This window comes from Actinia tenebrosa, unplaced genomic scaffold, assembly GCF_029948245.1.
Source record: "Actinia tenebrosa isolate PJP-AT-01 unplaced genomic scaffold, QUT_ActTen_1.0 PGA_scaffold6__47_contigs__length_16458017, whole genome shotgun sequence".
Taxonomy (NCBI): Eukaryota; Metazoa; Cnidaria; class Anthozoa; order Actiniaria; family Actiniidae; genus Actinia; species Actinia tenebrosa.
In genome coordinates this window covers 3,694,127-3,720,721 of record NW_028292583.1, presented here as the reverse complement: position 1 = coordinate 3,720,721, position 26,595 = coordinate 3,694,127, and the positions used below count along the sequence as shown (strand labels likewise).

At 41.3% G+C, this 26,595-nt stretch overlaps 1 protein-coding gene across 1 annotated transcript in view; it reads left to right on the top strand.

Annotated features, from left to right (window-relative positions):
• The window catches only part of LOC116287489 (cytoplasmic dynein 2 heavy chain 1), a 32,704-nt gene extending 8,947 nt beyond the window's left edge, over positions 1–23,757 (top strand). The window contains exons 17-74 of the mRNA XM_031694169.2: positions 118–276; positions 538–761; positions 1,101–1,233; positions 1,547–1,777; positions 2,042–2,164; positions 2,305–2,602; positions 2,792–3,030; positions 3,286–3,468; positions 3,770–3,993; positions 5,621–5,730; positions 5,823–6,208; positions 6,297–6,592; positions 6,810–7,095; positions 7,221–7,319; positions 7,520–7,680; positions 7,998–8,244; positions 8,778–8,929; positions 9,049–9,193; positions 9,469–9,674; positions 9,889–10,121; positions 10,416–10,648; positions 11,165–11,531; positions 11,806–12,041; positions 12,303–12,440; positions 12,641–12,915; positions 13,062–13,185; positions 13,453–13,574; positions 13,843–13,929; positions 14,114–14,240; positions 14,682–14,933; positions 15,166–15,264; positions 15,412–15,535; positions 15,605–15,662; positions 15,891–15,996; positions 16,207–16,326; positions 16,480–16,614; positions 16,696–16,839; positions 17,010–17,099; positions 17,359–17,424; positions 17,509–17,559; positions 17,756–17,833; positions 18,142–18,273; positions 18,403–18,475; positions 18,644–18,753; positions 18,883–18,933; positions 19,052–19,177; positions 19,533–19,643; positions 19,881–20,036; positions 20,308–20,389; positions 20,533–20,675; positions 21,085–21,153; positions 21,298–21,402; positions 21,935–22,051; positions 22,143–22,355; positions 22,532–22,731; positions 22,840–22,921; positions 23,134–23,250; positions 23,409–23,757. Of these exons, the coding sequence (XP_031550029.2) occupies positions 118–276; positions 538–761; positions 1,101–1,233; positions 1,547–1,777; positions 2,042–2,164; positions 2,305–2,602; positions 2,792–3,030; positions 3,286–3,468; positions 3,770–3,993; positions 5,621–5,730; positions 5,823–6,208; positions 6,297–6,592; positions 6,810–7,095; positions 7,221–7,319; positions 7,520–7,680; positions 7,998–8,244; positions 8,778–8,929; positions 9,049–9,193; positions 9,469–9,674; positions 9,889–10,121; positions 10,416–10,648; positions 11,165–11,531; positions 11,806–12,041; positions 12,303–12,440; positions 12,641–12,915; positions 13,062–13,185; positions 13,453–13,574; positions 13,843–13,929; positions 14,114–14,240; positions 14,682–14,933; positions 15,166–15,264; positions 15,412–15,535; positions 15,605–15,662; positions 15,891–15,996; positions 16,207–16,326; positions 16,480–16,614; positions 16,696–16,839; positions 17,010–17,099; positions 17,359–17,424; positions 17,509–17,559; positions 17,756–17,833; positions 18,142–18,273; positions 18,403–18,475; positions 18,644–18,753; positions 18,883–18,933; positions 19,052–19,177; positions 19,533–19,643; positions 19,881–20,036; positions 20,308–20,389; positions 20,533–20,675; positions 21,085–21,153; positions 21,298–21,402; positions 21,935–22,051; positions 22,143–22,355; positions 22,532–22,731; positions 22,840–22,921; positions 23,134–23,250; positions 23,409–23,567 (9,213 nt within the window). The 3' untranslated portion in view covers positions 23,568–23,757. The remainder of the gene's footprint in view (positions 1–117; positions 277–537; positions 762–1,100; positions 1,234–1,546; positions 1,778–2,041; positions 2,165–2,304; positions 2,603–2,791; positions 3,031–3,285; positions 3,469–3,769; positions 3,994–5,620; positions 5,731–5,822; positions 6,209–6,296; positions 6,593–6,809; positions 7,096–7,220; positions 7,320–7,519; positions 7,681–7,997; positions 8,245–8,777; positions 8,930–9,048; positions 9,194–9,468; positions 9,675–9,888; positions 10,122–10,415; positions 10,649–11,164; positions 11,532–11,805; positions 12,042–12,302; positions 12,441–12,640; positions 12,916–13,061; positions 13,186–13,452; positions 13,575–13,842; positions 13,930–14,113; positions 14,241–14,681; positions 14,934–15,165; positions 15,265–15,411; positions 15,536–15,604; positions 15,663–15,890; positions 15,997–16,206; positions 16,327–16,479; positions 16,615–16,695; positions 16,840–17,009; positions 17,100–17,358; positions 17,425–17,508; positions 17,560–17,755; positions 17,834–18,141; positions 18,274–18,402; positions 18,476–18,643; positions 18,754–18,882; positions 18,934–19,051; positions 19,178–19,532; positions 19,644–19,880; positions 20,037–20,307; positions 20,390–20,532; positions 20,676–21,084; positions 21,154–21,297; positions 21,403–21,934; positions 22,052–22,142; positions 22,356–22,531; positions 22,732–22,839; positions 22,922–23,133; positions 23,251–23,408) is intronic.
• The last annotated feature ends 2,838 nt before the right edge of the window (positions 23,758–26,595 follow it).

Genomic DNA, 26,595 nt, shown 5'->3' with positions numbered 1-26,595 from the left:
TGACCTCCCCTCACATCGCTGTCTTACTCAAGTTACTTTCAATCAGAGGGCAAGGTGCTCTCGCTTTAGGAGTATTGTTTTATAATAATGATTTTATAATGTTCTTGTCAATCTTAGGAGTTAAATAGCCGTGCTCAAGGTGAAGTGTCGATCCGTGAGGCGTTACGTGAGCTAGAGTTATGGGGAGCTGGGGCTGTCTTTGCTTTGACGTCCTACGTTGATTCATCAGAGAAAGAACTCTCTATTATCAAGGATTGGAAGGACTTAGTTAACCAAGTAAGTCTAGAAGGGATTCCCTCTTTTTAAAACAGCTTGTTATGCCGTTTGATCTCTATGACTAATGCATTTCCCCTTCCTTGGTAAGTAAAAAAAGAGAAAGAAAAACGGAAGGAAGGAAGGAAGGAAGGATGAAAGAAAGAAAGAAAGAAAATAACAGAAAATCGTGGCGAAAAGGGGCCCATACGCCACTATCTATGCTACTTGCCTTCCCTAATAATAAGTAAATAAAACTTTTGGCATTGTTTATTTGATCCCAAGGTGGGTGACAATCAGTGTCTGCTACAGTCCCTCAAAGACTCACCCTACTACAAAGGATTCGAAGACAAGGCGTCCATCTGGGAGACCCGTTTGGCAGATCTTGATGAATATCTGCACAACCTCAATCAGATACAGAGGAAATGGGTGTACTTGGAACCTATATTTGGGCGAGGCGCTCTACCTCGCGAACAGGGACGATTCCAGAGGGTGAATGACGATTTCAGGTAATACTGGCTAGTAATGTTGCGTTTATTCCTTAGAATATACGAGGCTTGAGTCTTTTTCTACTTATTTATTACACACGACGATCTTTTTCGATGAAGGGTGGGTAAGGTGTTGCAGAGTTTTTTATTTGGCAATAGTGAGTTTCTTTATACTGGAACGCCCTTTCTTTAATTTCCATAATTATGCGACACACCCAACTGGAGGTAGTCTTGGACTATAGCCAGTTGTTTGGATGGTGTAGATTTTGATACGGATGTAGTTGCAAGGTTTCAACATTTACATCACTACCGCCACTTCAACGGTCATAAATATTTCTTCTGGATACATTGTTCTCGTAGGTCAATAATGGCAGACATCGTCAATGACAACCGTGTTGTATCATTGGTTGGTCGTTCAGGCATCAGGAACGTCCTGGTTACTTTGCTAGATCAGTTACAGCGTTGTCAAAAATCACTCAATGAGTTCTTGGAGGTATTACAATAGTTCCTTTCAATACTAATTAGCTGTTGATAGGACTTTTGAAGCGGGCTTTAATCTTATTGTCGTAGTGCTTAGTAAGTTAAAAATAACGAATAAATAAAATGAATAGAAGGAAAGAAAGAAAGGATGGATGGAAGAAAGAAAGAAAGAGAAATGAGATGAAAAAGAAAGGGAAACAAAATGAAAGAAAAGAATGAATGAATAAATAAAAATCAAAAACTAGACACCAGCATTTTTTGAAGAGGAAATTAAGACTATTATCGTGGCATTTCTAATCGCCTTTTACTCACACACGTTATGATAGGAAAAAAGATCCATGTTTCCACGGTTCTATTTCATTGGTGATGATGATTTACTAGAAATCCTCGGCCAGGCCACCAACCCAACAGTCATCCAGTCTCACCTCAAGAAGTTGTTTGCTGGTATACATAATGTAACCTTTGATGAAGGCAACAAGGTCATCATAGCTATGATGTCTATTGAAGGTGAACTTGTACCTTTGAAGAGGCCTGTTACTATCACTCCTGAAGTAGAGGTATGTTAAAGCATACTGAGACTTTTGACCCTTTGGACCAAAAAAAAGTTTTATTTAAAACTTTAATTTCGGTCAGGATGCACTCCATCGTCAAGGGACCGAAGTTATGTAATATTATTAGAAGAGATACCAATTGAATTTCCTGACCCCTCCCCCCATAATATGCCATAACAAATAAGATATTACTAAAGACAATGTTAACAAAGGTGTGATCCCTTGTCGCTTTGAATATAATATAAGCATGATTTTTGTATTGCTTCGTAGGTGTGGCTAGATCTCTTGGCAAAGGAGATGAAAGACACGCTAAGCGAATTGCTTGAGGAATGTCTTCAGATTGGTAAGAAAGGAGGTAGTGCTGGAGTCAATCCTGCCGACTTCCCTTCACAGGTATGCACACCTTAAAACACCTTATAAATCTCACGTTCTGATTGGTTGTACGTGCATGCTTTATGAAAGCACACAGCACGCCTTCGCGTTTTCTATTTCTTTATTGATAAACAGCTAAATATTTTACTTTGCGCACTCAGATTCTATGCCTGGCCGAACAGATCCAGTTCACAGAACGATGTGAAGCAGCAATCAAAAGCAACAGCCTCCAAGAGTTCCAGATCGAAATGGAATCTCAACTGGAGTCATACACGAGTGCAGAGATTGGATCGGGTGACGCAGGGGACACTAAGGCTCATGTCTTAGAGCTAAAGCTAAAGGCGCTGATATTAGACGCTATACATGCTATTGATGTAGTGCAACAGCTGATCAAGAGCTCGGTCAAGACACTGGATGACTGGGTGTGGCAGAAACAACTACGATTTTACATGCATAAACGTAAGAAAGTCCTCATCAGAAATATGGGCCTCATATAAAATGAACGTTACGTAATGTTAATGTCGTGAGTTTACTCTCACATTTCTAAGCCGGGCTCGATGTGGTATAATAAAATCAAACTAACTTGACTATCGTACCCTACCCCTTACCTCCCCTCCCCTAATTTGATATTTGTATTGTTTTCTTCAGGATCATGCCTCATTCGTATGTGTGATGCTGAGTTTCACTACACTTACGAGTACCAGGGCAACGCACCTAAGCTAGTGCACACCCCCCTGACTGATAAGTGTTACCTTACTCTTACACAAGGAATGCACATGGGTCTGGGGGGGAACCCTTATGGTCCTGCAGGTACTGGTAAAACAGAATCAGTTAAAGCTCTTGGAGGTCTGTTTGGGAGACAGGTTCTTGTGTTTAACTGCGACGAGGTATGTTTGTATGGTTATCGTATAAACAGTTAGAAATTTGTCATGCTTTCTTTTCTCTTTGAAATCGGTTCATTTCCCCTTTTATTTCCATTGCATTCAATTTTGTTCTCTTTTTCAAAGGTTCCCACCGCCCCAGTACCAAGACTACCTGAGGTTCCCCTCTCCTCGGCAGAACACGAACACAGAACACCATCCATGTAAAGAGAGTTCATTTTTAACATTTTCATCTCCTAATTGTTCTATTAATTCCACCAGGGTATTGATGTCAAATCTATGGGTCGTATATTCATCGGCTTGGTCAAGTGTGGTGCCTGGGGCTGCTTCGATGAGTTCAATCGTCTAGAGGAAGCAGTCCTGTCAGCCGTCTCTATGCAGATACAAACCATTCAAGCTGCACTTAAATCCAAACTCGAAAGTACTGAGCTTCTAGGAAGAACGGTAAGTCTTGATAGATCAACCCTGATGTAAAAATCACCAGGCCAAAAGAGTCCTTGTTCAAGGATTGTGTGAGATATCTTATCCTGTACGCACGCTATATTGAAAACTGATAAAATTGCTTTTATTTGACATATGAGCTGTTTTCATGCATACGGTACTGACTTACAGCACGTACACCGTAAAGCACGCTTAGTTACGGAAACGGTACGGCTCGTTTCCCACGCCTGCATACGAAAACCGCTCTATCACGTGTGAGTGCTGATGCCTTTCAATAGTTCTTCATTTCTTTGCCTATCTGCAGGTTGACATCGACTTCAATTCTGGTATCTTTATCACCCTCAACCCGGCAGGAAAGGGTTATGGTGGCCGTCAAAAGCTGCCCGATAATTTAAAGCAGTTGTTTCGACCCGTTGCCATGTCTCGTCCTGATAATGAGCTCATCGCTGAAGTCATTATGTTCTCTGAGGGATTTAAAGAAGCCAAGAGTCTTGGTAGAAAACTAGTGGCAATTTTCAACTTGTCAAAGTATGTCTATTGAAATTCCTTATATTGTCTTTTGCCTGGGTATTTGGGAAATAGGAAGGCGAGAGGACCGACCCGGGTCAAAACCGAATGGTTGAAAATAGCGAATAACGCGGGTCAAAATCGAATGGTTGAAAATAGCGAATAACACGGGTCAAAACCGAATGGTTGAAAATAGCGAATAACACGGGTCAAAATCGAATGGTTGAAAATAGCGAATAACACGGGTCAAAACCGAATGGTTGAAAATAGCGAATAACACGGGTCAAAACCGAATGGTTGAAAATAGCGAATAACACGGATCAAAATCGAATGAATTCAATTATCGAATAACACGGGTCAAAATCGAATGGATCCAATTAGCGAATAACACGGGTCAAAATCGAATGGATCCAATTAGCGAATAACACGGGTCAAAATCGAATGGATTCAATTAGCGAATAACACGGGTCAAAATCGAATGGATCCCATTATCGAATAACACGGGTCAAAATCGAATGGATCCCATTATCGAATAACACGGGTCAAAATCGAATGGATCCCATTATCGAATAACACGGGTCAAAATCGAATGGATCCAATTATCGAATAACACGGGTCAAAATCGAATGGATCCAATTAGCGAATAACACGGGTCAAAATCGAATGAATTCATTTATCGAATAACACGGGTCAAAATCGAATGGATCCAATTAGCGAATAACACGGGTCAAAATCGAATGGATCCCATTATCGAATAACACGGGTCAAAATCGAATGGATCCCATTATCGAATAACACGGGTCAAAATCGAATGGATCCCATTAGCGAATAACACGGGTCAAAATCGAATGGATCCAATTATCGAATAACACGGGTCAAAATCGAATGGATCCCATTATCGAATAACACGGGTCAAAATCGAATGAATTCATTTATCGAATAACACGGGTCAAAATCGAATGGATCCAATTAGCGAATAACACGGGTCAAAATCGAATGGATCCCATTAGCGAATAACACGGGTCAAAATCGAATGGATTCAATTATCGAATAACACGGGTCAAAATCGAATGGATTCAATTAGCGAATAACACGGGTCAAAATCGAATGGATCCCATTATCGAATAACACGGGTCAAAATCGAATGGATCCCATTATCGAATAACACGGGTCAAAATCGAATGGATCCCATTATCGAATAACACGGGTCAAAATCGAATGGATTCAATTATCGAATAACACGGGTCAAAATCGAATGGATTCAATTATCGAATAACACGTGTCAAAATCGAATGGATTCAATTATCGAATAACACGGGTCAAAATCGAATGGATCCAATTAGCGAATAACACGGGTCAAAATCGAATGGATCCCATTATCGAATAACACGGGTCAAAATCGAATGGATCCAATTAGCGAATAACACGGGTCAAAATCGAATGGATCCAATTATCGAATAACACGGGTCAAAATCGAATGGATGCAATTAGCGAATAACACGGGTCAAAATCGAATGGATCCAATTATGCTCCTGATTTTTAGGACTCTGCGTTTTAAAAATTCGTACAATTTCTTTAATTTTTAGTTTTCACGTATTTTTTTTTTCTACTTTACAAAGTTGTACTATAATAATATTTTCTATCACAGGGAGCTTCTTTCACGTCAGCAACACTATGACTGGGGTCTGCGTGCTTTGAAGACTGTGTTACGAGGCTGTGGTAATCTATTACAAGCACAGAAACAGGCCGGCAATAAAGGTAACCCTTATAGGAATCACTAAGTAGTTGTACCTTTTCATATCTTCAGCTTACATTTAACAGTAACGTTATCATGCACATTTTTCTTGCAGTGGATATTACCGTTGAGACCAGTGTCGTAGTACAAGCACTTCGGGTAAATACCCTCTCTAAGCTCACTTTTGCCGACTCCAAGAGATTTGATGCCTTGGTACTCGACGTCTTCCCAGGGGTAGACGTCAAGGGTGTGGAATATGAACAGCTAGCAGAAGCACTAAGAGCTGCCGCTCAAGAGAGTAATTTGGTTGTCATGGAAGCACAAGTCAAGAAAGCCCTTGAACTGTATGAGCAGTTAAAACAACGGATGGGCGTGGTTATTATTGGACCTTCAGGGTCTGGTAAGAGTACCATCTGGAAGATCTTAAGGATTGCACTTGGAAAGATTGGACAGACGGTCAAGCAATACACAATGAATCCTAAAGCCATGCCCAGGACACAGGTACATATTTTAGCCTTACAAACCTTATGCCCTTCTCTCGAGAATATAATTCGAAACTGAATACCATCGTAATTATTTATTTTGTTAGCTGCTTGGTCAAATTGACATGGACACTCGAGAATGGTCTGACGGAGTTCTAACCAATGCAGCCAGGCAAGTAGTTCGGGAACCAATCGATATCCAGTCGTGGATAATCTGTGATGGCGACATCGATCCCGAGTGGATAGAATCTCTCAACTCGGTCCTGGATGATAACAGACTCCTTACCATGCCCTCCGGGGAGCGTATTCAGTTTGGGCCAAACGTGAACTTCTTGTTTGAGTCTCATGATTTAAGCTGTGCATCTCCTGCTACTATATCTAGGATGGGAATGATCTTCTTGAGGTAAGTGCAGCCGCGGTATCTTCTTTTGTTTTGGTTTCTCTAACTCTGAAAATATAATCTTTACAAGGATCGACATGAAATGTGGCGAAACACATAAATCAGCTCTACCTGATTCAGAGTCCCTCATGAAAATCTACCTTGCGCGCGTATGTTTACTGAGTCCACAACTTTTTATTATTTGTTATCGTTCAATATATATTACTGTAATGTATTCTAGTGAGGAGGACACAGACATCAAGGCACTGGTCAGGTCCTGGCTTCAAAACCAATCTGAAGAAGTAAGGCGTGTCCTGGAGCCGTGGTTAGAAGATTACTTCTACAAGGCTCTAGACTGGGTGTATAAGCAGAACGACCTGGTGGTAGAGACAACGAGGGTTGGTTTGGTGATGAATGGGTTATCTCACATGCATGGTGTACGAGTCAAGCAACAGTTCGTTTGTAGTCTTATTAGAGGACTAGGTGCTAATCTGTCAGCCAATAGTCAGACCTCCTTTGCTAAAGAAGTAAGCACACATTTCATTTAGTATTTAATCTTTTTTGATATTGTTGTTGCTATTGCTGGTTTTACTGTTGTATTTGTTTAAACGTAACTTCAGTATATTTAACCTAACGATATATAAATCTTCAGGTTTTCCACTGGACACACGAGATGCCACCAGACTCCAAACGACCTCTAGATACCTACTACGACCCAGACAAAGGGCGGTTGATGTCTTATGAACTGGAGGTAAGGATACTGTAGCCACGATGACTAGAATACAGATGTGACGACATAAAATGAACCAATCACACCACTTCAAGTCACAGCAGTCCTGCCTTAGGAACTACAGACCTGATCAGGGTCAAAGACAGTTCGAAAAAATAGATATTGTATTATATTTTTTAAATGTCATGTAATGATGTAAGACAAGCCATTATCTTTTCCAGGTACCTGATTCCCTGTCTGTGGAAGACTTGACAGGTCAGAACAGTAGTCCTGTCATCAGGACGGCTGATATCAAGCGAGGTCTGGACCTGTTTTCTCCATGGCTGCAGAATGATAATCGACAGTCTTTCCTTCTCGTGGGACCTGAGGGATGCGGCAAAGAGTAAGTCAGATTACTTACTACACTTGCGTTTGCAGTGGGACAGGGAGCACGTGCCTTCCCCAAAAAAGTTTGCTCCTGGTACCAAAATTTAATTAATTCATGCGGGATTCCTGTGGATTTGGCGGTAAAATGGTACATTGCCCCCTACCCCCTCTAATCGAGACATCATAATTACGCCCCTGACCTACTACTAACACAAATACTCTATTCCAGGTAGTATTATAAGGATTATTATTTGAGGACTTTCCAATGTTATTATACTCATAACGGGTATGGATACAGATTACCAAGCAATTCATTGTGTTATTTTCTTCTAGGTTACTACTGCGATCTTGTTTCGAGCAGCTCCGTTCAACCCAGGTGGCTGTCATCCACTGTAGTGCTCAGTCCTCCCCCAAACACGTCTTGCAGAAGCTTCAACAAATGTGTATGGTCATTAGCACCAATACTGGTCGTGTCTATAGACCTAAAGACTGTGAACGATTAGTACTCTACCTTAAAGACCTCAATCTACCCAAACCTGATAAGTGGGGAACAAGTCAGTTGATAGCTTTCTTGCAACAGGTAATCATCACAAGTCAATAGTTTTGAAAGCCAGTTGTAGAATTACGCGAATTCAAACTTGGTGATTTTAAATTAGGATTCCTCGAATCAAAGCTTCAGTTGGGTAACTGTTTGATTTATAGAAGTCAGCAATTAACTAGTCCTTTGCTGTGTGTTACGCACAAATCTGGTCAAAGAATCATGAAGTAACTGCGGTTGAAGACCTTGTCAGCACAAGGGTGTGAGCTCAGGTCCTTTGTGCGGATTTTGGCGCTGCTTTGCTTCTGCATCACACCCCAGTGCTTTTTTTCCCTCTCATTTTCTAATTTCCTCTTAAACGTTTCATAACCATCTTACTCATAAGATACCACCTCTACCAGGAACATACCATTCTGTGCATAGTCTCCATTTTATATTCTGTTTACACAGGTGATAACCTATAAGGGTTTCTATGATGATAACCTAGAGTGGGTAGGACTAGAGGGTGTTCAAGTAGTGCCTCCTCCCACCAGTATACTGATTATTATTATTAACTGCCTATACTGTTTACATAGGTGATAACCTATAAGGGTTTCTATGATGATAATCTAGAGTGGGTAGGACTAGAGGGTGTTCAAGTAGTTGCTTCCATGAGTGCTGGTACAGGAATGGGAAGACACATTATCACTACAAGATTTACATCGATCGTTCGAGTCTGCGCTATTGGGTAAGTCAGCTGGTCATCAATAATACCTTGATTAATTAGCCTTTATTATTTGCCTAAAAGTGCAGTAACATCTAACCCTCCGGTCTCAGTTAATGATGAACTTTACTTTGTTTATAAAGGTATCCCGATCGTAACCAGCTGCAGGCCATATACGGTGCTTACTTGTATCCAGTACTGAACAAAACATTAAGCTCTCATCCTGTGTGGGGATCTATCAGGAACATCCAGACTTTAGCTGGTACCATGGTATCTGTATATGAACAGGTAAGAGGGGGGTAATAATAGTCACTCTACATCAGGTTACGTCATCAATATCATTGATAATCCTGGATTGAATCTTATGAATAGACAATTGGTTATTTCTTCTTCTTCAAGAATTGGATAAATCTACCGAAACATCAGGATCTTTCATTCCCCCTTTGAGCTTGAATATTCAATTCCAGCTCCGTCACATGTACAGCTACCTTTCCTGGATAGTTGCGTAAAACATTATTACAATTTATCATTCTTTTATCAAATTGTAAAATCTGTTTCTTCAGACTCGCGCCAAGTTCACCGTGGACGACTACTCGCACTATCTATTCACCCCACGTGACTTAACTCTGTGGGTCCTAGGCCTACTCCGGTATGAGGTAGGCGTAGAAGACACCTCAGCTAATCAGCTGCTAGAGGTTTGTGCCTATGAAGCCAGGCGCTTGTTCCGAGACAGACTGGTTGGTAAAAAGGGACTGGACAAATTTGATAGGTATGTACTTGATGTTGGTCAGCGGTATGACGTATCGGCAGCCATGTTGGATGGCAGACAGAATCTCTTTCGCTAGATTCCCTAGAGAAACTGAATGATTTAATTCCTGTCATCCAACATGGCTGCTGCCACTTGATAGACCCTCCTGTTCCGCTTTTTGATACTTGAATAATGATATCCAAGCCAATAATATTTTGAATTGTCATTGTTGTAGCATACTGGCTTCTCAACTACGCTCTGATTGGTCAGTATCGTTTGATCGATTAGAATCAACATACTTCGTTACCTGGGGTGCACATGTGACTCTTCCTCCCAGTGGAGAACCCGGCAAGGCTGAAGGGAGCGTTTCTACTATTGGGGGTCCTTTGCCTTCTTATGGAAGAAAACTGGGTAAACTGGAACCAAACGATTTCAAGCAAGTCATAGCTAAAGGAATCAAGACTTACGGTACGTTCCTCTGTAGCAAGTCTAGTATGCTCTCCTTCCTTACCCTCTCTCTTCCTGTCAGTAACGCCCTAATAATGTGAGAAATAGTATCATAACATAAAAGCTTTTAAAACCCACTTGCGTCCCCGCTTCCTCAAGTAACCATCAAATAAAGAACATGTTTGATGTGTTCCACTCGTTACTGACTGACCAAATGACTTCCTGGTTGGCTGGATGACAACTCACAGACTAATAAAACAAAGAATGAATGAATGAAAGACTAACTGAGGGAATAACGATTCTTTTCCTTGATAGCTCGAGAAAACCGTGAACTAGAGATCCTGATGTTTAAAGAAGTCCTGGACAACATTGCCCGTGTTGATCGTACACTAACGTTACCCGGAGGCTCACTACTATTGGCTGGACGAAGTGGCGTGGGACGAAGGACAGCGGTAACACTAGTAACGCACATGCATAACATTGAAGTGGTCACTCCTAAAGTCTCGCGCTCCTATGGACTTAAACAGTTTAAGAACGACCTTAAGTTGGTAAGGACAAAAATATATGATGATTATTGACCTACTTCACACCAACATTTATATGTTTCTATGTGGATTTTGTGTATAGGTAAGATAGATAAGCAATAATGGTTTATGAAGATGATTATGATAGGGATGACTGATGTTGATGATGGTAATGGTAATGATGATTATGGTAATGATGGTGCATGAGGGTAATGAAGAGGATGATAATTGTAATGCGGATCATGGTAATGGACGTTGATAATGATGGCGATAATGGCGATGGTGATTGTGATGATGGTGATGATGGTGATGATGGTGATGGTGTTGATGATGGTGATGCTGATAATGGTGATGGTGTTGATGATGGTGATGCTGATGATGGTGATGGTGTTGATGATGGCGATGGCGATGGTGATTGTGATGGTGATTGTGATGATGATGCTGATGCTGATGATGGTGTTGATGATGGTGATAATTTTATTTTGTCAAGACTGACAAATCTAGTTACATTCATTCAACATGTTCGATGTCGTCGTTCAGGTGATGCAGAAAGCAGGTATAGAAGGAGAACAGATGGCCCTGATACTGGAAGATCACCACCTGGTAGACCCTGCCATGCTGGAACTAATCAACAGTCTACTCAGTGCTGGTGAAATCCCTGGCCTCTACACCCCTGAAGAAATAGAGCCCCTCCTCTCCCCCCTCAGGGATCAAGCATCCCAGGATGGTTTCCGTGGTAACTTAATATCTTACTTCGCCTCCCGCGTGTGTGTCAACCTACATATTGTATTGATCATGGATTCTTCATCGCCCAGTTTCAAGGCTCATTGTGAGTCTAATCCTGCCTTCTACAAGACGTGCGCCTTCCAGTGGATGGAGAGATGGAGTCAAGAAAGTATGCTGCAAAGTGAGTATACCTACTTTATTAGTTTGACAGAACTTAACAACTTTGACAAGATATCTTATATCCTGCGTTAAAGCGGAGAATAACGGAACGGAGGAGCGGGAAGGACGGTCTCTTCTTCTCCGCCCAGAGGGCCTAAAATTTGGCTATGATCCTCTGAGAACTGACAGGGTCTAAACATAGATTGACGCACTGTAACATAATCACACGTCTTTTATTTGGAAAAGCCTAGAGCCTACATCACAAAATATTCCCCTTCTTTTATTATCTCTACCAGTTCCCCGCATGCTGCTGGCTAGCGAAGGAGTATCCACTAGTGGCGACGAACAAGCCAAGGGAGGCAAAGGAAGCAAGTTCAAGGGTGAAGACTTGGTCAAGAGTTTCCTGTCCATCCATGAGATGTGCAGCGAAAAGGATGCTGCGCCTCGTCGGTATATGACTTTCCTCAATAACTACAAAGCTATCTTTAATGGCAAACGAGACGGTGTAGTTAAACGACAACAGCATTTACAGGTTCGATTAATTACTGATGCACCTTTCAACGACTGACAGTGTAGCCCAACTTGGAGGGCAAAAAAGTTATTAACAGTCATGAGAATAAAATGCTATTGACCCCTCCCTCCGCCAAATTGAGCTGCACTTCATGTCTTGGATCGTGGTTTAGGGAGTTGTAAGAAGATGGTCTGTTTTCATTCAAACCTTTGGGTTAATCGAATCTCAACTTGTATGGCAGACGGGTAAAAAAACTTTTCTGTGCTGCTTTTGTTTTGGTAGGCCGGTGTAGCTAAATTGACAGATGCCAAAAACCTGGTGGCAGACCTGACTCAAAAGGCTGCTGAACAAAGCGTCAAACTGGCAGAGAAACAAGAAGAAGCTGATACAGCACTGAGAGAAATCACCGCCAGCATGCAGGTAATTAACTGTCGGATAGACACGCGGAAACTGGGTCAGTACTAGACTGAGTTTGTCTGTACTGTCACAGGCAGTACATTTACTCTGAAAAAACGACTAACGTCTGAAACGACAGTACATTCTTATTCTCTTGCATCTCTTGCAAACCCCATTTACTTGAATTTAAGTTTATGGAAGCTTATCTTATTGTTATTTTCTAGCGAGCAAGCGAATCCAAGAGCGAAATGGAAACGTTGAAGCAAAAGCAAGGAGAAGAGTCGCTCAAACTCGAGAAAAGAAAGAAAGCCATCGAAATAGAACTGTCAGAAATCGAGCCGCTTATACAAGAAGCCAAGGACGCCGTGGGCAACATCAAACCAGAATCCCTGTCGGAGATACGCTCACTGCGCATGCCTCCAGATGTTATCCGGGATATTCTTGAAGGTGTGCTAAGACTCATGGGTATTTTTGATACATCTTGGGTCAGCATGAAAAGGTCAGTATTCATGTGACGTCATATATCCGCCATATTGGATGTCCATATTGTCCATATCCAAGATGGATATTATCTGAGAAGACTAACCATTGGACGATATAAATACTTGTGTTCAGATTTCAACTAAATTATTTTGTTAATTATAGTTTCTTAGCCAAGCGCGGAGTGAAAGAGGAAATCTGTTCATTTGATGCTCGCAAGATAACACCAGAAATAAGAGCAAGCGTAGAAGAACTGCTCACAAAGAATGCCAACTCCTTCGACCCCAAGGTACATACTTGTTGGACGCCGTCCGTCACTGAGACGTTTACAGCCACGTCCATATTGAATTACGCACCAACACAACCCCAGATGTCTGCTTTTTGGGATTTTGGTTCCGTCAATCAATAAAAAAGATAAATCGTAGCGTTGAAAATTTAATTGACGGAAGCAAAGAAAACCGTCTGGGACTATGTTTGTCGCGTGATTATGAAAACATCGGGTATAACTTAGTACACTAAAGTAGTTTCATATAACCTAACCCGATTTTTTTTCCAGCTTGCTAAACGAGCCAGCTCAGCTGCAGCACCACTTGCAGCATGGGTCAAAGCTAATGTCAAGTTTTCAATAGTACTGGAGAAGATTGAACCCCTTGAGACCGAACAGTCTCAGCTCCAGAGGTAAGGATTAGATAGGAGACCAATAAGTTTGATCGTCGTCAATATAACGTGGTATTGTCGTCTCAGAATTACCGTGCGCGATTGGCTCATAGCATTTGATTTGCGTCGAAAATCGCACTTTTTTGGTATCTATGTCTTCGTGAGTCCGCCCAATACTCAATATATTTTCTGCCAACTAACCGTTAATATTTTGTGGTATTGCCGTCTCAAAATCGCAATTAGTTTATAGTAGTCATTAACCTTCATTGTTTTCTTGCGGTTTTTCTAGAAATCTCGAGAAGTCTCAACAAAGACTAGAAAAACTCGGACGAGCTCTTGATAAAGTTGATCGTGAAGTAGCAGAAATGAGAAAAAGGTAAAATAAATATGCTGAAATGATTATAGAATCGTTATTATTGCTTTGCACATTAACACACCGGGGAGAGTCGTGGTAGTTGGTTGGGGTATATCCCTTGTTATGAGGGTTTCCCTCCGTCACCAAAGCCGAATTCCAATCCGATCTTTTAGATACTACATGATAATTTACTTGTATTTTTCAGGTTTGAGCTACGAACACAAGAAGCTACCCAGCTTAAGATGGATCTTGACAAAGCTAATGAAACTATCGCTGCTGCCGGAGCACTTGTTAATAAACTGGATGGCGAGTTTAATAGATGGACGGGACAGGTAGGTTGTATCAGTCGTGTGTTAATCAAGTGAGCATTTGCTAGTTGTGCACAACGTATTTTAACCAACTTTAATGATTGTCTTAATCAATAAGGAACTGGACCAATTATATCCTGATCTAATGAACTTACCTAATAAGATCCTAAGGTGATGAATACTGGTGTAAGCCTGTGCTAAATACTTTGCGTATAAGTATGCTTGTTAGGTTTCTGCGTTTCTTTGTGTTTCCTCCTTTGCAAAAGTAATTTCCCTCCAGACACGGGTGAAAAACGCACTGCACATGCTCTGAAGTTTGGCGGGAAATTCGTAGACGCATCGTATTTACAAATAAAACCATTGGAAAATTTCCGACCTTGGGCAGTGCGTTTTTCACCCGTGTCCTTCGTCCATGAATATATACTACTGCTATATTTACTTTTGGGTGGCATCACTTTTTTACAGGTTCACGAGTTGACTTCAGAGCTTGAACAGCTTCCACGAAGAGCTCAACTTGCAGCTGGATTTGTGACTTATCTGAGTAGTGCACCAGAAGACATTCGGCGTGACACTATGATCAAGTGGTGTGAGAACATAGGACTTGATGGCTTTGACTTCAGGCGATTCATGAGCACTGAAAGTGAACAGTTGGGATGGAAGTCCGAGGGTCTACCGTCCGATGACTTATCGATTGAAAATGCGTTGGTCATTATGAAGGTAAGAAATCTGCCGAGTCATTATCGATCGCTTTCTTCCATTTTTCGCCCTTTTGTCCCTGCATAGAAATTATTATTTCTTTAACTATTTCGAATGACTTTCTCTCCTAAATAATGACTGATCAATAATGCGTCTATTATTAGTAGTGGTTACTTAGAAAAAAACTTGGTTATAGCTTAGGTTCCAATGACCATGGTTCATTGTCTTTCTGACTAATTGATGTTTTTTCCAGAGCGCATTGCGACCGTTTTTGGTAGATCCATCATCACGAGCTACAGACTGGCTGAAGACCAACCTGAAAGATCAACGACTTGAGGTCATAAACCAACAGGTAAGACAGACAAGCAAAGGTTACTACCTAAGTAATTATGATGATAATCTACTTTCATACTCACACACACTACCATCACTTTCAATATTCTTCACAAATAACTCTCAACTCTTTATCTAACCATGGACTTAATATTTTTTTCTTCAGGATTCTAACTTCTCTACCGGGTTGGAATTGGCTGTGCGATTTGGCAAGACTCTTCTTATCCAAGAGATGGATGGTATTGATCCTGTATTGTATCCCATCCTACGGGGAGATCTTATCAGTCAAGGTAGTCACTTAGTGATTTTGTTTCTAATGAATCTTTATTTTATGTTAACTTTTATTTTATTTCCTCAAGGTCCACGGTTTGTTGTTCAAATCGGAGAGAAAGTGATTGACTACAATGAAGATTTCAAGTAAGTCACATGTAACTGTGCGTCCATTTTGTGACACTATTACATGCATAGCGTACCAATGTCTCATCCATAGGATCAGCCGAAGCTCAGTTTGTTAGAGCGCGGCCTTCTTTCGGCTTCTCTCTAATCCGTGTGGCTTCAGCTTTGAATCATAGTACTCTTAATACAGAGTACTGATGGAGAGAGGGTGGTAAAGTGCGCTAACCATATTTGTTTTCTTCTCTCTAGCCTTTTCATGGCCACAAGGAATCCCAACCCTGACCTTCCTCCTGACGCACATGCTATTGTATCCGAGGTGAACTTTACTACAACAAGAGCAGGCCTCACAGGACAGGTAACAAAAATCAATATACGTAATAAGTTCACGCAGACAAGGGGGTCCTTCGGTTGCATATCGATCGTATTAGTCAAATAGGAGAGATTTAAATAGAGCCAGCTGACTAAGCTTACAGGTCTTCATCACCCCTGTGTTCACGCAAGATGTGTTCTATTCATGGTTACCGGATAGTACATATATAATATGGCAATTTTGTTGTTGTTTTAGTTGCTTGGTATCACCATCCAACACGAGAAACCTCAACTTGAAATCAAGAAGACTGAACTACTGAGGAAAGAAGAAGAACTGAAAATACAACTGGCAGAACTAGAGGAGTCCTTGCTTGAGGTATGTGAACTATTGCTACGACTAGATAGAAGGGAGGTAATGGTACAAGTGATAACTCTTGCATGAGGTATGTGAACTATTGCTACGACTAGATAGAAGGGAGGTAATGGTACAAGTGATATTTCCAATTGGAATTCCTTGTTGTTTTTATAGACCCTTGCCAGTGCAGAAGGGAACATCCTGGAGAACAAGAACCTCCTTGATTCATTGAACAAGACCAAGGCTAGTAGTATGACGATTGCTGAGTCATTACAAGATGCACATCGTGTACAGACCACCCTAGACCAGGTAATACAACAATACATATATCAATCTAATTGATATGTGTTACGATCTATACTGATCAGTGTTGCTTGCTTGTTGTATCAGGAAAGAGACGCCTATTTACCACTTGCCAAGACTGGAAGCACCATGTTCTTTATTATCAGTGATCTTGCCAAGCTTAACAACATGTATCGATTTAGCTTGAGCTCATTCCTGCGACTTGTGGAACGATCTCTCGAGACAAGGAAGGTCAGTACAATAGCCCGTTTCAGACCAAACGTCTAATTGAACATGGAGGCAGTGTTTGCTCTTCATTGAAGGTGCCCTCCTAAAGATATTTATGAGATCATTCAGCTGAATGATACCAAGCAATAATAACAGTGATGTAAAATATAAACAAGTATTTGAACTTCTTGCAGGATTCTAGTAACACTGAGTTCCGTATCAAAGCCTTAACCAGCTCGCTACAGTCTTTAGTCTACGAGTATGTCTGCAGATCTCTATTCAAGGTAAAGCCAAACACTTACTCATGGTCCAAAGGAGTCTACTTAATCTGAGTTTGGATATTCTAGTATTACAGCGTTGATACTTGGTCCTACCGCGTGTCATTCTCTTGAGTATTGTTTCATTGTTTATCGGTAGGTTATTCCCGTGTTTATGACACGCGTGCAGTCTAATGTAGGACAGCAACTACACCCGACCTGAAAGATCTAATGATGAAATGAAATAAATGTGACATGAAAACTAAGCTGTTGTTTAATATTACAGGCTGATCGTCTGATGTTTGCTCTTCATTTGGTTCATGGTACCCATCGTGACATGTTTGAAAACAAGGTATGTTGTTTTGTAGGATAGAATCTCACTCGTAACCTCGACTCTTATTACCTCCTTCTTATTCATTCGTTGTTGTTGTTGCAGGAATGGGAGTTCTTCTGTGGAATGGTTGTTTCCGACATGTTCAAACGACAGGTAATAACCAAAACGCATAACATCCCTTGGTAATCGGAATTGTTATACGTGGCTATTTTAGAGTCAGGCATCAATCGATTATATATTCAGTCTATCTCTTCGTCAGTCATTGCCTTTGTCTGTCTGTCCTCTTCTATCTGTCACTCTTCACAAATCCAACCATTTTGCTTACTCAGTTCTATTATTTAACACGCAGGAATCGATGAAGAACCTGCGAGAATCGCTACCACATTGGATCGAATCAGACCGGGCAGGACCCGTCAGCTCGTTCAAAGTGCGTGATATTACATACTAGGTCGTTTCCATATGCACATCCAATCTGTTGTACTACTTGTTCACTTCTGGACAAGACGTGTACTGTGACAGGGGCGGGCTTATCCAGGGAACCCCTTCCTGTTAGCGATTTGTAGATAAGGAGGGAAGGAGTTGGGACGGGTAACATGTAAAACGTGTACTGTGACAGGGGCAGGCTTTCCAGGGAACCCCTTCCTGTTAGCAGTTTATAGATAAGGAGGAAGGGGGTTGGGACGGGTAACATGTAATACTGCATAATAAACCATCTTTTTTTACTTACCTCAACAGAACACCTTCCCCAGTGTCTACGCCAACCTGCAGTTAGAAAATTCAGACTTGTGGACTTCGTTTGCTCGTAGTTCTCAGTGTGAGCAAGAATTCCCACCTCAGGTCGCCAAGAAGATCAGTTTATTCCAACAAGTAAGATTCTCAAGTGGAGGGAGGATGGGGAAGTTCAAGGGATGGCAGAGGGGGAGGGAGAGGGGAGGAGAGGAGAGAAAGGAAGTAAACGTCTTATAAAGCCATAACACGTATTGTTTGTATTTGAAGGTTCTTGTTGTACAAGCTCTTCGTCCTGACAGGCTTCAAAGTGCAATGATTATGTTCGCTTCAAAGGCTCTAGGTAAGAAACACCTTAACTGATGACAGACAGACAGACAGACGGACGGACAGACAGACTCACTGACTGACTGATCGACCCAATGACATGACTGATTGTCCTCTTGACAACTGAATGAGCGATCGAACGAACTGAATGATTAATTGATTAAGTGCATCGTCTTTTATTCAGGTATAAAGGAGTTATCACCTCCTGCTCTGAATCTAAAGCGTCTTGTCAAGGACACTGTACCTGGTGAACCCATCCTCATCGTCATCTCACCTGGTGCTGACCCGTCTCAGGTATTTACCAACTAGATTAAGTCGACGGTGTCACCGTGCATATCCTCTCTCCCCTTTATTTCCCTACCTGCAATCTCGTCACTGCCAGCTTGATCTTGCTTTGATTTGATTTCCTTTCTTATTTTACAGGAATTGCAAGAATTAGCAAGTGAGGTGGTGGGCATTGATAAATATCACCAGGTAACGCACTTTAATTTCGGGATATGTTCACCCTCGGGGCTTTGTTTCAAAATGAATGACAGTAAGTTATTGGGTGTGAATTCGACTCTTTTACTATGTTGTCTGTGTTGTCCACCAGGTTGCCATGGGTCAAGGACAAGCAGACATCGCGCTGCAGCTGTTACATGACTGTGCAAGAAACGGTGAATGGTTATGTCTGAAGAATTTACATCTGGTCACATCTTGGTTACCAACACTTGAAAAGGCAAGTATTATGTTACACTCTTTGTGGGGTACATGCATATATATATGTTACGTCATAGCCGCCATGTTGGTTGACGATAACAAAGCATTCTCTTGTTAGATCAACCAACATGGCGGCTGTTTCATTGTTATTTTTTTCTCGAATCTCAAGGGATGTTGCATGAATCATGTGTTTGCATCCCGGTTATATATATTATATACTTTTCCACTGTGTACTTCTATACGTAAGAAAAACACGCGAAAGCTCAGGCGCGTGGCGGTGGAGGGCTTGCTGGTATTTGGGACCGACACGTTACAGTGAATACATACACTCTAACTTTATCCATTAATCTGACATTCACCGTTTTTTCTTACAGGAGCTCAACTCCCTTGAACCTCATGAGAGTTTCCGTTTATGGTTGACAGCGGAGAGTCACCCTAAGTTTCCTACTATTTTATTGCAATCAAGTCTGAAAGTCACGTATGAGGTAAGAACGCCTATAGAACCCTCGCAGCACGTTTGGAATGCAGCTCAATTTGGAGGGCAAAACGATAGGGTTTCAATTCTCAGGAGATTGAAATTTTATTTTGCCCTCCAAATTGAGCTCCTTTAACGTCACATGCAAGGGGTCTGTACTTCCCCATTGATGCAACACTCCATCCTTGAAGTACACTTGATAAGACATTACAGCATCCATAATTTATTATAATTTTTTGATTAACAGGCTCCTCCAGGCACCAAGAAGAATCTTCAGCGTACCTACGACTCCTGGGCACCAGAATACATCAACAGAGGCAACTCTTCCATTCGTGCCCAGGCTCTCTTCGTGCTCGCTTGGTTCCATGCCATCGTACAAGAAAGAAGAAACTACATACCACAGGTATATGAAGGCATAGTTTCCCTACATGACTTTCTTATGGTCTTTTTGTTCGCTTCTGTGTACAAAAGGGTTTTTCATGTATGGCTTTTATCGGGAATGGGCTCCCTGTGGAGAAATAAGACGGCTTTTTTTTCATGCGGGAAAATAACGATGAAAGTGTAATAAGAAATTAGTGACGGCAACCAAACGACTGTCTTATGCCATTTGGTTGGCCACGCATTTTTTAGATACTGCTTTCTCTTGGTTTTTCACTTTCCTTTTCTTTATCCAGGGATGGACCAAGTTCTACGAGTTTTCTTTCGGAGATCTGCGTGCTGGTGCTGATATCATCGATAGGTTGTGCACTACCGCAGGTATGATGACATGGGATCGCAACTAGGCCCCATTACTTCTCAGAACCACTCAATCCGGTCCCATTCTTTTCCCGTTAACTGACGGGAATCCCTCGGGACCAAGGCTTTATTCAGTCATTGATATCGGGTCTTCTGTGTTATAGGAACTGGTCCCGTGCGATGGAAGTTTGTTCATGGTCTGTTTGCTAATGCTATCTATGGTGGTCGTGTTGATAATACTTTTGACCTCAAGGTGTTGGAATCATATCTGCTTCAGTACTTTGACCAGACTGTATTCCCAGGACAGGTTAGTCTATTCTCTAAATATGGATCTTAGGTTAAAAAGAATTCGAATGCGAATCAAGGCATTAAACAGGAGGGGGGAGAGGGAGGGAGGGCCAGGGGATGGCCAGGGGAGGGCCAGGGGAGGGCCAAGGGAGGGCCAGAGGGTTATGAAACTGTTATCCACCCTGGACTAGGGGAGTGCTGTAATATTTTAGACACACCGAGTGATTTTGTCAGCTCCTCTCTCCGTGCCATAAGCCCTCGTAGGAAAGGAATTTTGCGATGTCTGTGCATTTCTAATAATAATTCCACCCGGATGAACTATAAGCAAGTTAATTAAGGCATACAATGTCCTTTTAATCCTGGTGTCTGGCTGATTATAAAGGCATACAATCTCCTTGAATCCTGGTTTCTGGCTGATTATTTTTCAGGGTAGCAGCCGTTCACGACCAAAGAGAGTAATACCAAACGTATCTTTACCCACTTCATGTCATCACAAGGTGAGTCTTGTTACTGCTAGCTACTTGCACGTGAATTGTGATATGTGAATATCGTATGACTGGAAAACCATACAAACGAACCAATGCCTTGACGGTGCCGGGAGGAGCATCGTGAACTTATATTTGATATACATTTTTTTACAGGATTATGTTGAAATTATCAACTCTTTGCCTGATGATGATAAACCTTCATTCTTTGGTCTGCCTGCGAACATCGAAAGATCTTCCCAGAGGATCATCAGTTCTCAGGTACAACATGATGTGTGTTATATTTACCCATGTGGTACAACATCTATTCAGATCACAATACGCCCCTATTCAAAACCCTAGGTCGAGACGAGGGCTTTGACCTCTTGGTGCAAGATGTAAAACTTTATAAACAGGATGTTAAACTCTCCTTACGATTTATACTTTTTTTTGTGGAGTGTCTTAATTTCCTAATATTTGAAATATAACGCGCGCGCTGATTGATTGGCTATGGCGTGTTTGTATCAGAGGACAAAGACGCTCTCGCGCAAAATCGTTCAAATATATTTTATAAAAGCAATATAAAACGACTGCTAATTTATCTGTACTGCGATATTAACACTCTGGGAGCTGTAGAGCACTCGAAAAGTAAGAGAAACACTTGGCTAAGCCTCGTATTCCCACCCCTTGCTTTTCTCGTGCCTTACAACTTCCAGCGTGTTTATATCACAGTACAGAGCCATGCGCTTGTTTTATATTGCTTAATCGCTAAGTATAGAAGAAACTAATAATGATGTCTTCCATCGATGCGCAGGTGATTGGACAGCTTAAAGTCCTGATGAGGTCTGATGTAATTGCACACAAGTTTGATAAAGAAAAATGGTCAGTCGAATTATCTCCCATCTTGAATCTGTGGAAGAAACTAAACCAGGTATAACAACAGTTATAATGGAACATTGTACTTATTTTCTTGTAACGAGAACCTAGTATCGGTTATTAATGCTCATGTCTGTTATCACCAGGGCTCACAGCTATTACAGACCAAGATTTCTACACCTTCAGAGACTGGGTCCGAATCCCCCGTGACGTCATTCGTTCTTCTTGAACGCTATAATGCCATATCACTAGTTCAAACAGTACACGCGTCTCTTGCTGCACTAAGTAAGGTCATTCGGGGTACACAGTTACTAAGTTCTGAGGTGGAGGCGTCAGCTGGTTCTCTGCTCAAACAGGAGGTGGGTTGAAGGTTATTGTTCTAACATTCTAACATGGTGGCTATGACGTCTTACTGTGCTACTAGACTTGAAGAAACCATTAGATCCTGCATGCTCATAATATCCTAGTTACGTTCATTCCTGTGTCTTTTATTGATGAAATGATGTATTGCTTGTTATCTCCCACGTTTCTCCAGGTTCCTCTAGAGTGGAGTAACATCTGGGAAGGCCCAGTAGATCCAGTACATTGGTTGCGATCTCTAGTCTCCAAGGCTCTTGCTTTAGGGTCTTGGGTAGAAAAGTGTGAAGCCAAGACATTACTTAAGGAGGAGATAGATCTGTCGGAACTTTTCCATCCAGATACTTTCCTAAACGCTTTGCGACAACAGACTGCCAGGTATTACGTGTTAAGTATAAGATACATATTTCATTTGAGTTTACTACAGTGCCCGCCGTGTATTTGCGCCTGCAATGAACTAACATTGACTTCTCGAATGATATACAGGGCCATGAAGACCTCCATACATAACTTGAAGCTGTGTGTGTCTTGGAAAGGAAGCATTCATGGAGCTAAATATCCCGTCAAGGTACACTAAATAGCCGAGTTAATGTTTTCTCTGTACTGTTCGTCAGTTGACGTTTGAGAAACCAGGATGAATCCTAACAAAGAATATTAAACTTAAAAGAAAAGCCATATGGTCTGAAAATGAAAATTAGCACAGGCTTGGGGCACGTATCTCAGTTGTATTCCGCCGTAAATGAGTTATTTTATCTTACCGGTTTCTGTTCATATTAACAGCTTGGTGGCTTGCAGCTGGAGGGAGCTTCCTTTGATGGCAACTCGTTAGTAGAGAATCAGCGTGATTCACCCAGTGTGTCTTCCATTCCAACAGCGACAGTAGCCTGGGTTGTCAAGGTAACCAGGAGGGTCTGAGCCCCCTTAATTACTTCGTCTTCACCCCCTCCCCTGGATGCTTCCGAAACATTAAGTTAGCTATTATACACGTGATAACTGTCAAATATGACTGTTATAGTCCAGCCTTTACAATAATCGTTGTCTTTCCTTCTGTTTAGGACACGCCTGATCCGTATCCCCAAAACGAATGTATCTCGGTACCTATCTACTACAACTCGGATCGAGACCAGATCGTATCTTGCTTCAACATGCCTTGTGGAGCCAATCAAAGCCAATGGGTTCAGTGTGGAGCTGCTCTCTTCCTAAAAAGCCAGTAATCCATATCATCACTAGACAAGATAGATATATAGACATGCATGTGATTACATTTGGGGTAGCACGCATCGCATAAACCCAAACAATAATCCTTTTGGTCTTTAAAGTAGTGTTTCATTGAGTGCAAGTTTATTGTTCAACATGGATCATAAATATTATATATATAAAAGAAACAAGTGATAGCTAAAGAGAGCCATATCTTGTTTAGTTTCTAGGTTTTGATGCATGCTTTTGTTATAGAAAATTTGATGTCAATTTGTTTCACTTCTCCAAGAACCAGACTCGGAGCCCGCGAGGCGAGGGGCGGGGCTGTGTTTGTGTGTGTGGGAGGGGGGGGGGGGGGGTAGGATGTGCCGCCAGAGATATTAAACCCTGACCCTATTTACTACTTCGGAGTGAAAAATCCATCCATTTACTTTTTCTATCGACAAGGTCTAATTTTTTTTTTTTTGATTCTATAAAGTTTCAGTTTGCTATTTTTTGTTTGTTTTTTATTGTTTGCTTGGTCGCCATGGTAACAACCTCATTCTCTTTGCTTTTAAGTTATTTTCGCTTAAGAACATGCATGACGTATGTGCTTGACGTATGGGATATTTTAATGCCTATTTTGAGAAGTCCTTGCATCTCCACTTCCCAAAGGAGTTTAGAATAAATGATTTTTGAATAATTTGAATAAAACAATTTGAATAAGAAAAAGAATAATAATTCAAGATGTCGTAAGGTGGGCGTGGAATTTTTTAGAAAAAAATAACAAAATTAGGTCATCCATGGTGAGAGAAAGTATAATAAGAACCCTTATCTTTATTTAAGAATTTGTCGGTATTTCCAGTTTACGTTTCCACACCTCTCAATTAACTATGGTAACCAAACAAAATAATATACTGTTACGACGTCATTGTCTTACATTGTTGTCTGTCACTTTCTAATATTTAATAAGGCGAAGAGTCGGTGATGAGAAAGCCCTGACTCCTCTAATGGATACTGAACAAACCAACACGATTCCTCTGTTCCTTCGACGAGCAGGAAACAGCGAAAAGTCCTCCTTCACGAATACTATGAAGAAGCTTGTTTTCCCTGGTGAAGGGAATGATGTTGGAGGCAAGGAAATTTGCCCCGAGATAAGAGTCAATGATCTCCCATGCTCATGTACCTCCTCTGAAATAGAGTTGCTATCTCCGTCGTCAAAGAACCAAGTATCTACGATGGAAGTTACAGACCAAAGTCACAATGGTTATTCTTTAGGCACGCAGATGCTTAAGACAAGTCTTCTGGATGACAAGATGCCTTTATCCTATTCTCCATCTCCCCAGTATGTCATATCCCAAAAGAAAAAGGTCACAAGAAACTTCGCAGAACAAGGAAACAAACTTTTGCTTACAAATGACAATGAATCTGTCAGTAGTATTAGCGTTGGCTATTTAAAGCCGATGATTGTTCCTTCAAATGAGGAAGAACGGTCGATAGTCGACGATAGAAGGCTAACGCAAAGCAGAACGTACTCTTCGCCCTTTTACCTTCCCTCTTACCTAAAAGAGTTTTATCGTGAAAGTTCCCCAGGGTCTACCAGTGATTCAGATTCTTCAGCCAACAGTACTCCTTCAGGCTTTTTTAATACTCGTTTTCACTTTTCTGGCAATGGTTCTAATTATGGATCTATCAGTGGCTCAAGCACAAGCACTACACCAGGAATATCACCATCCGGTGATTTCAGAGAGCTAGCTTGGTTTGATGATCCATTCAGCGTCAACAAAAGGGATGGAGATATGAAATCCAAACATCCATTGACTCCTCGTACAATCTCAAGCATCGAGAAGGAACTAGATAGATGGAGCCTATCGGATAAAACTTCTCCGTCCAAAACATCAGATAAGGTTCTGACACCCATTGAAATAGAGGCTAAGCAGAGATATGAACAGCGGGTCAAACGAAAAATAGAAAGAGAACGTAAAAAGGAGGAGAGATTTTTCTTTTAAGATTTGAACATGAACCCTATCTATTTTTCAAACGTCCTAGAATGAACAATTACACACACGCGCGGTGCTATCTTCTCCGCAGGGCGGTGCAGCATCATGGGGACGGACACAGACACGCGCGTGCGCAGTGCCATGCCTCTGTCATGTGCAACATGGTATGGACAGACATGCGCGCAGTGACATTCTCTGTCACGTGCAACATCGTTTGGGCAGGCACGCGCGCAGTGACATCTTTTCTGTCACGTGAACATCGTATGGACGGACACGTGCACAGTAACATCTCTGTCACGTGGAACATTGTATGGATATTGACACGTGCACAGTGTCATCTTCTGTGTCTTGTGCAGGTGCCTATTCTCTGTCACGTGCAACAGTTTTCAATTCGTTGACCATGATTCATACTAACCAAGCAGTTGCAGCGATACATTTTTTCATTCAAGAAAGTACACATAGCTATTCTAATAATCCATGAACTGTTAATGCTAAGACAACATTGTTTTTCTGTTTACATGACATTGGATGCCAAAACTATGAATAGAAATAGTTCTGACAATCAATGGCTAATCTTGTACGAATCCGCTATTCAATTTCTTCTTTGTTCTGTATAAAAAGAATACAATAAGGATTTGAATAGTAATAAAGTGCTTGAATATATTTAAAAAATACAATAGGCTTTGTTTTTGAAATATTTGGGGAAAAAATCATGTATTTAGTCAGTCTTGTCTAATACTGATCTCAAAACGTTTGGATCTGATTAAGACTTTTATCGGAGCTATCAACGTGACCGGTCCTCGACTTGACGTTGATGAGCAAATTTAAGGGAGACTATGGAGGATGGAGACGATTACATCCAACCTAAAATTCCACTGATTCCTATTTCATCGTTACCTTTTGTTGCTGAAAATCGAAAGGAATACAAATATTTAAAAAATTCGCTGTGTTTTTCGACGAAAGTTGAGGCTGGATGGATATCATACAACCCTAACAAACTGACTGTGCTTTCATGCAACGAAAGTTTCTTTCCGCTTTACCCAACACCCAGTATTATAGACCTGGA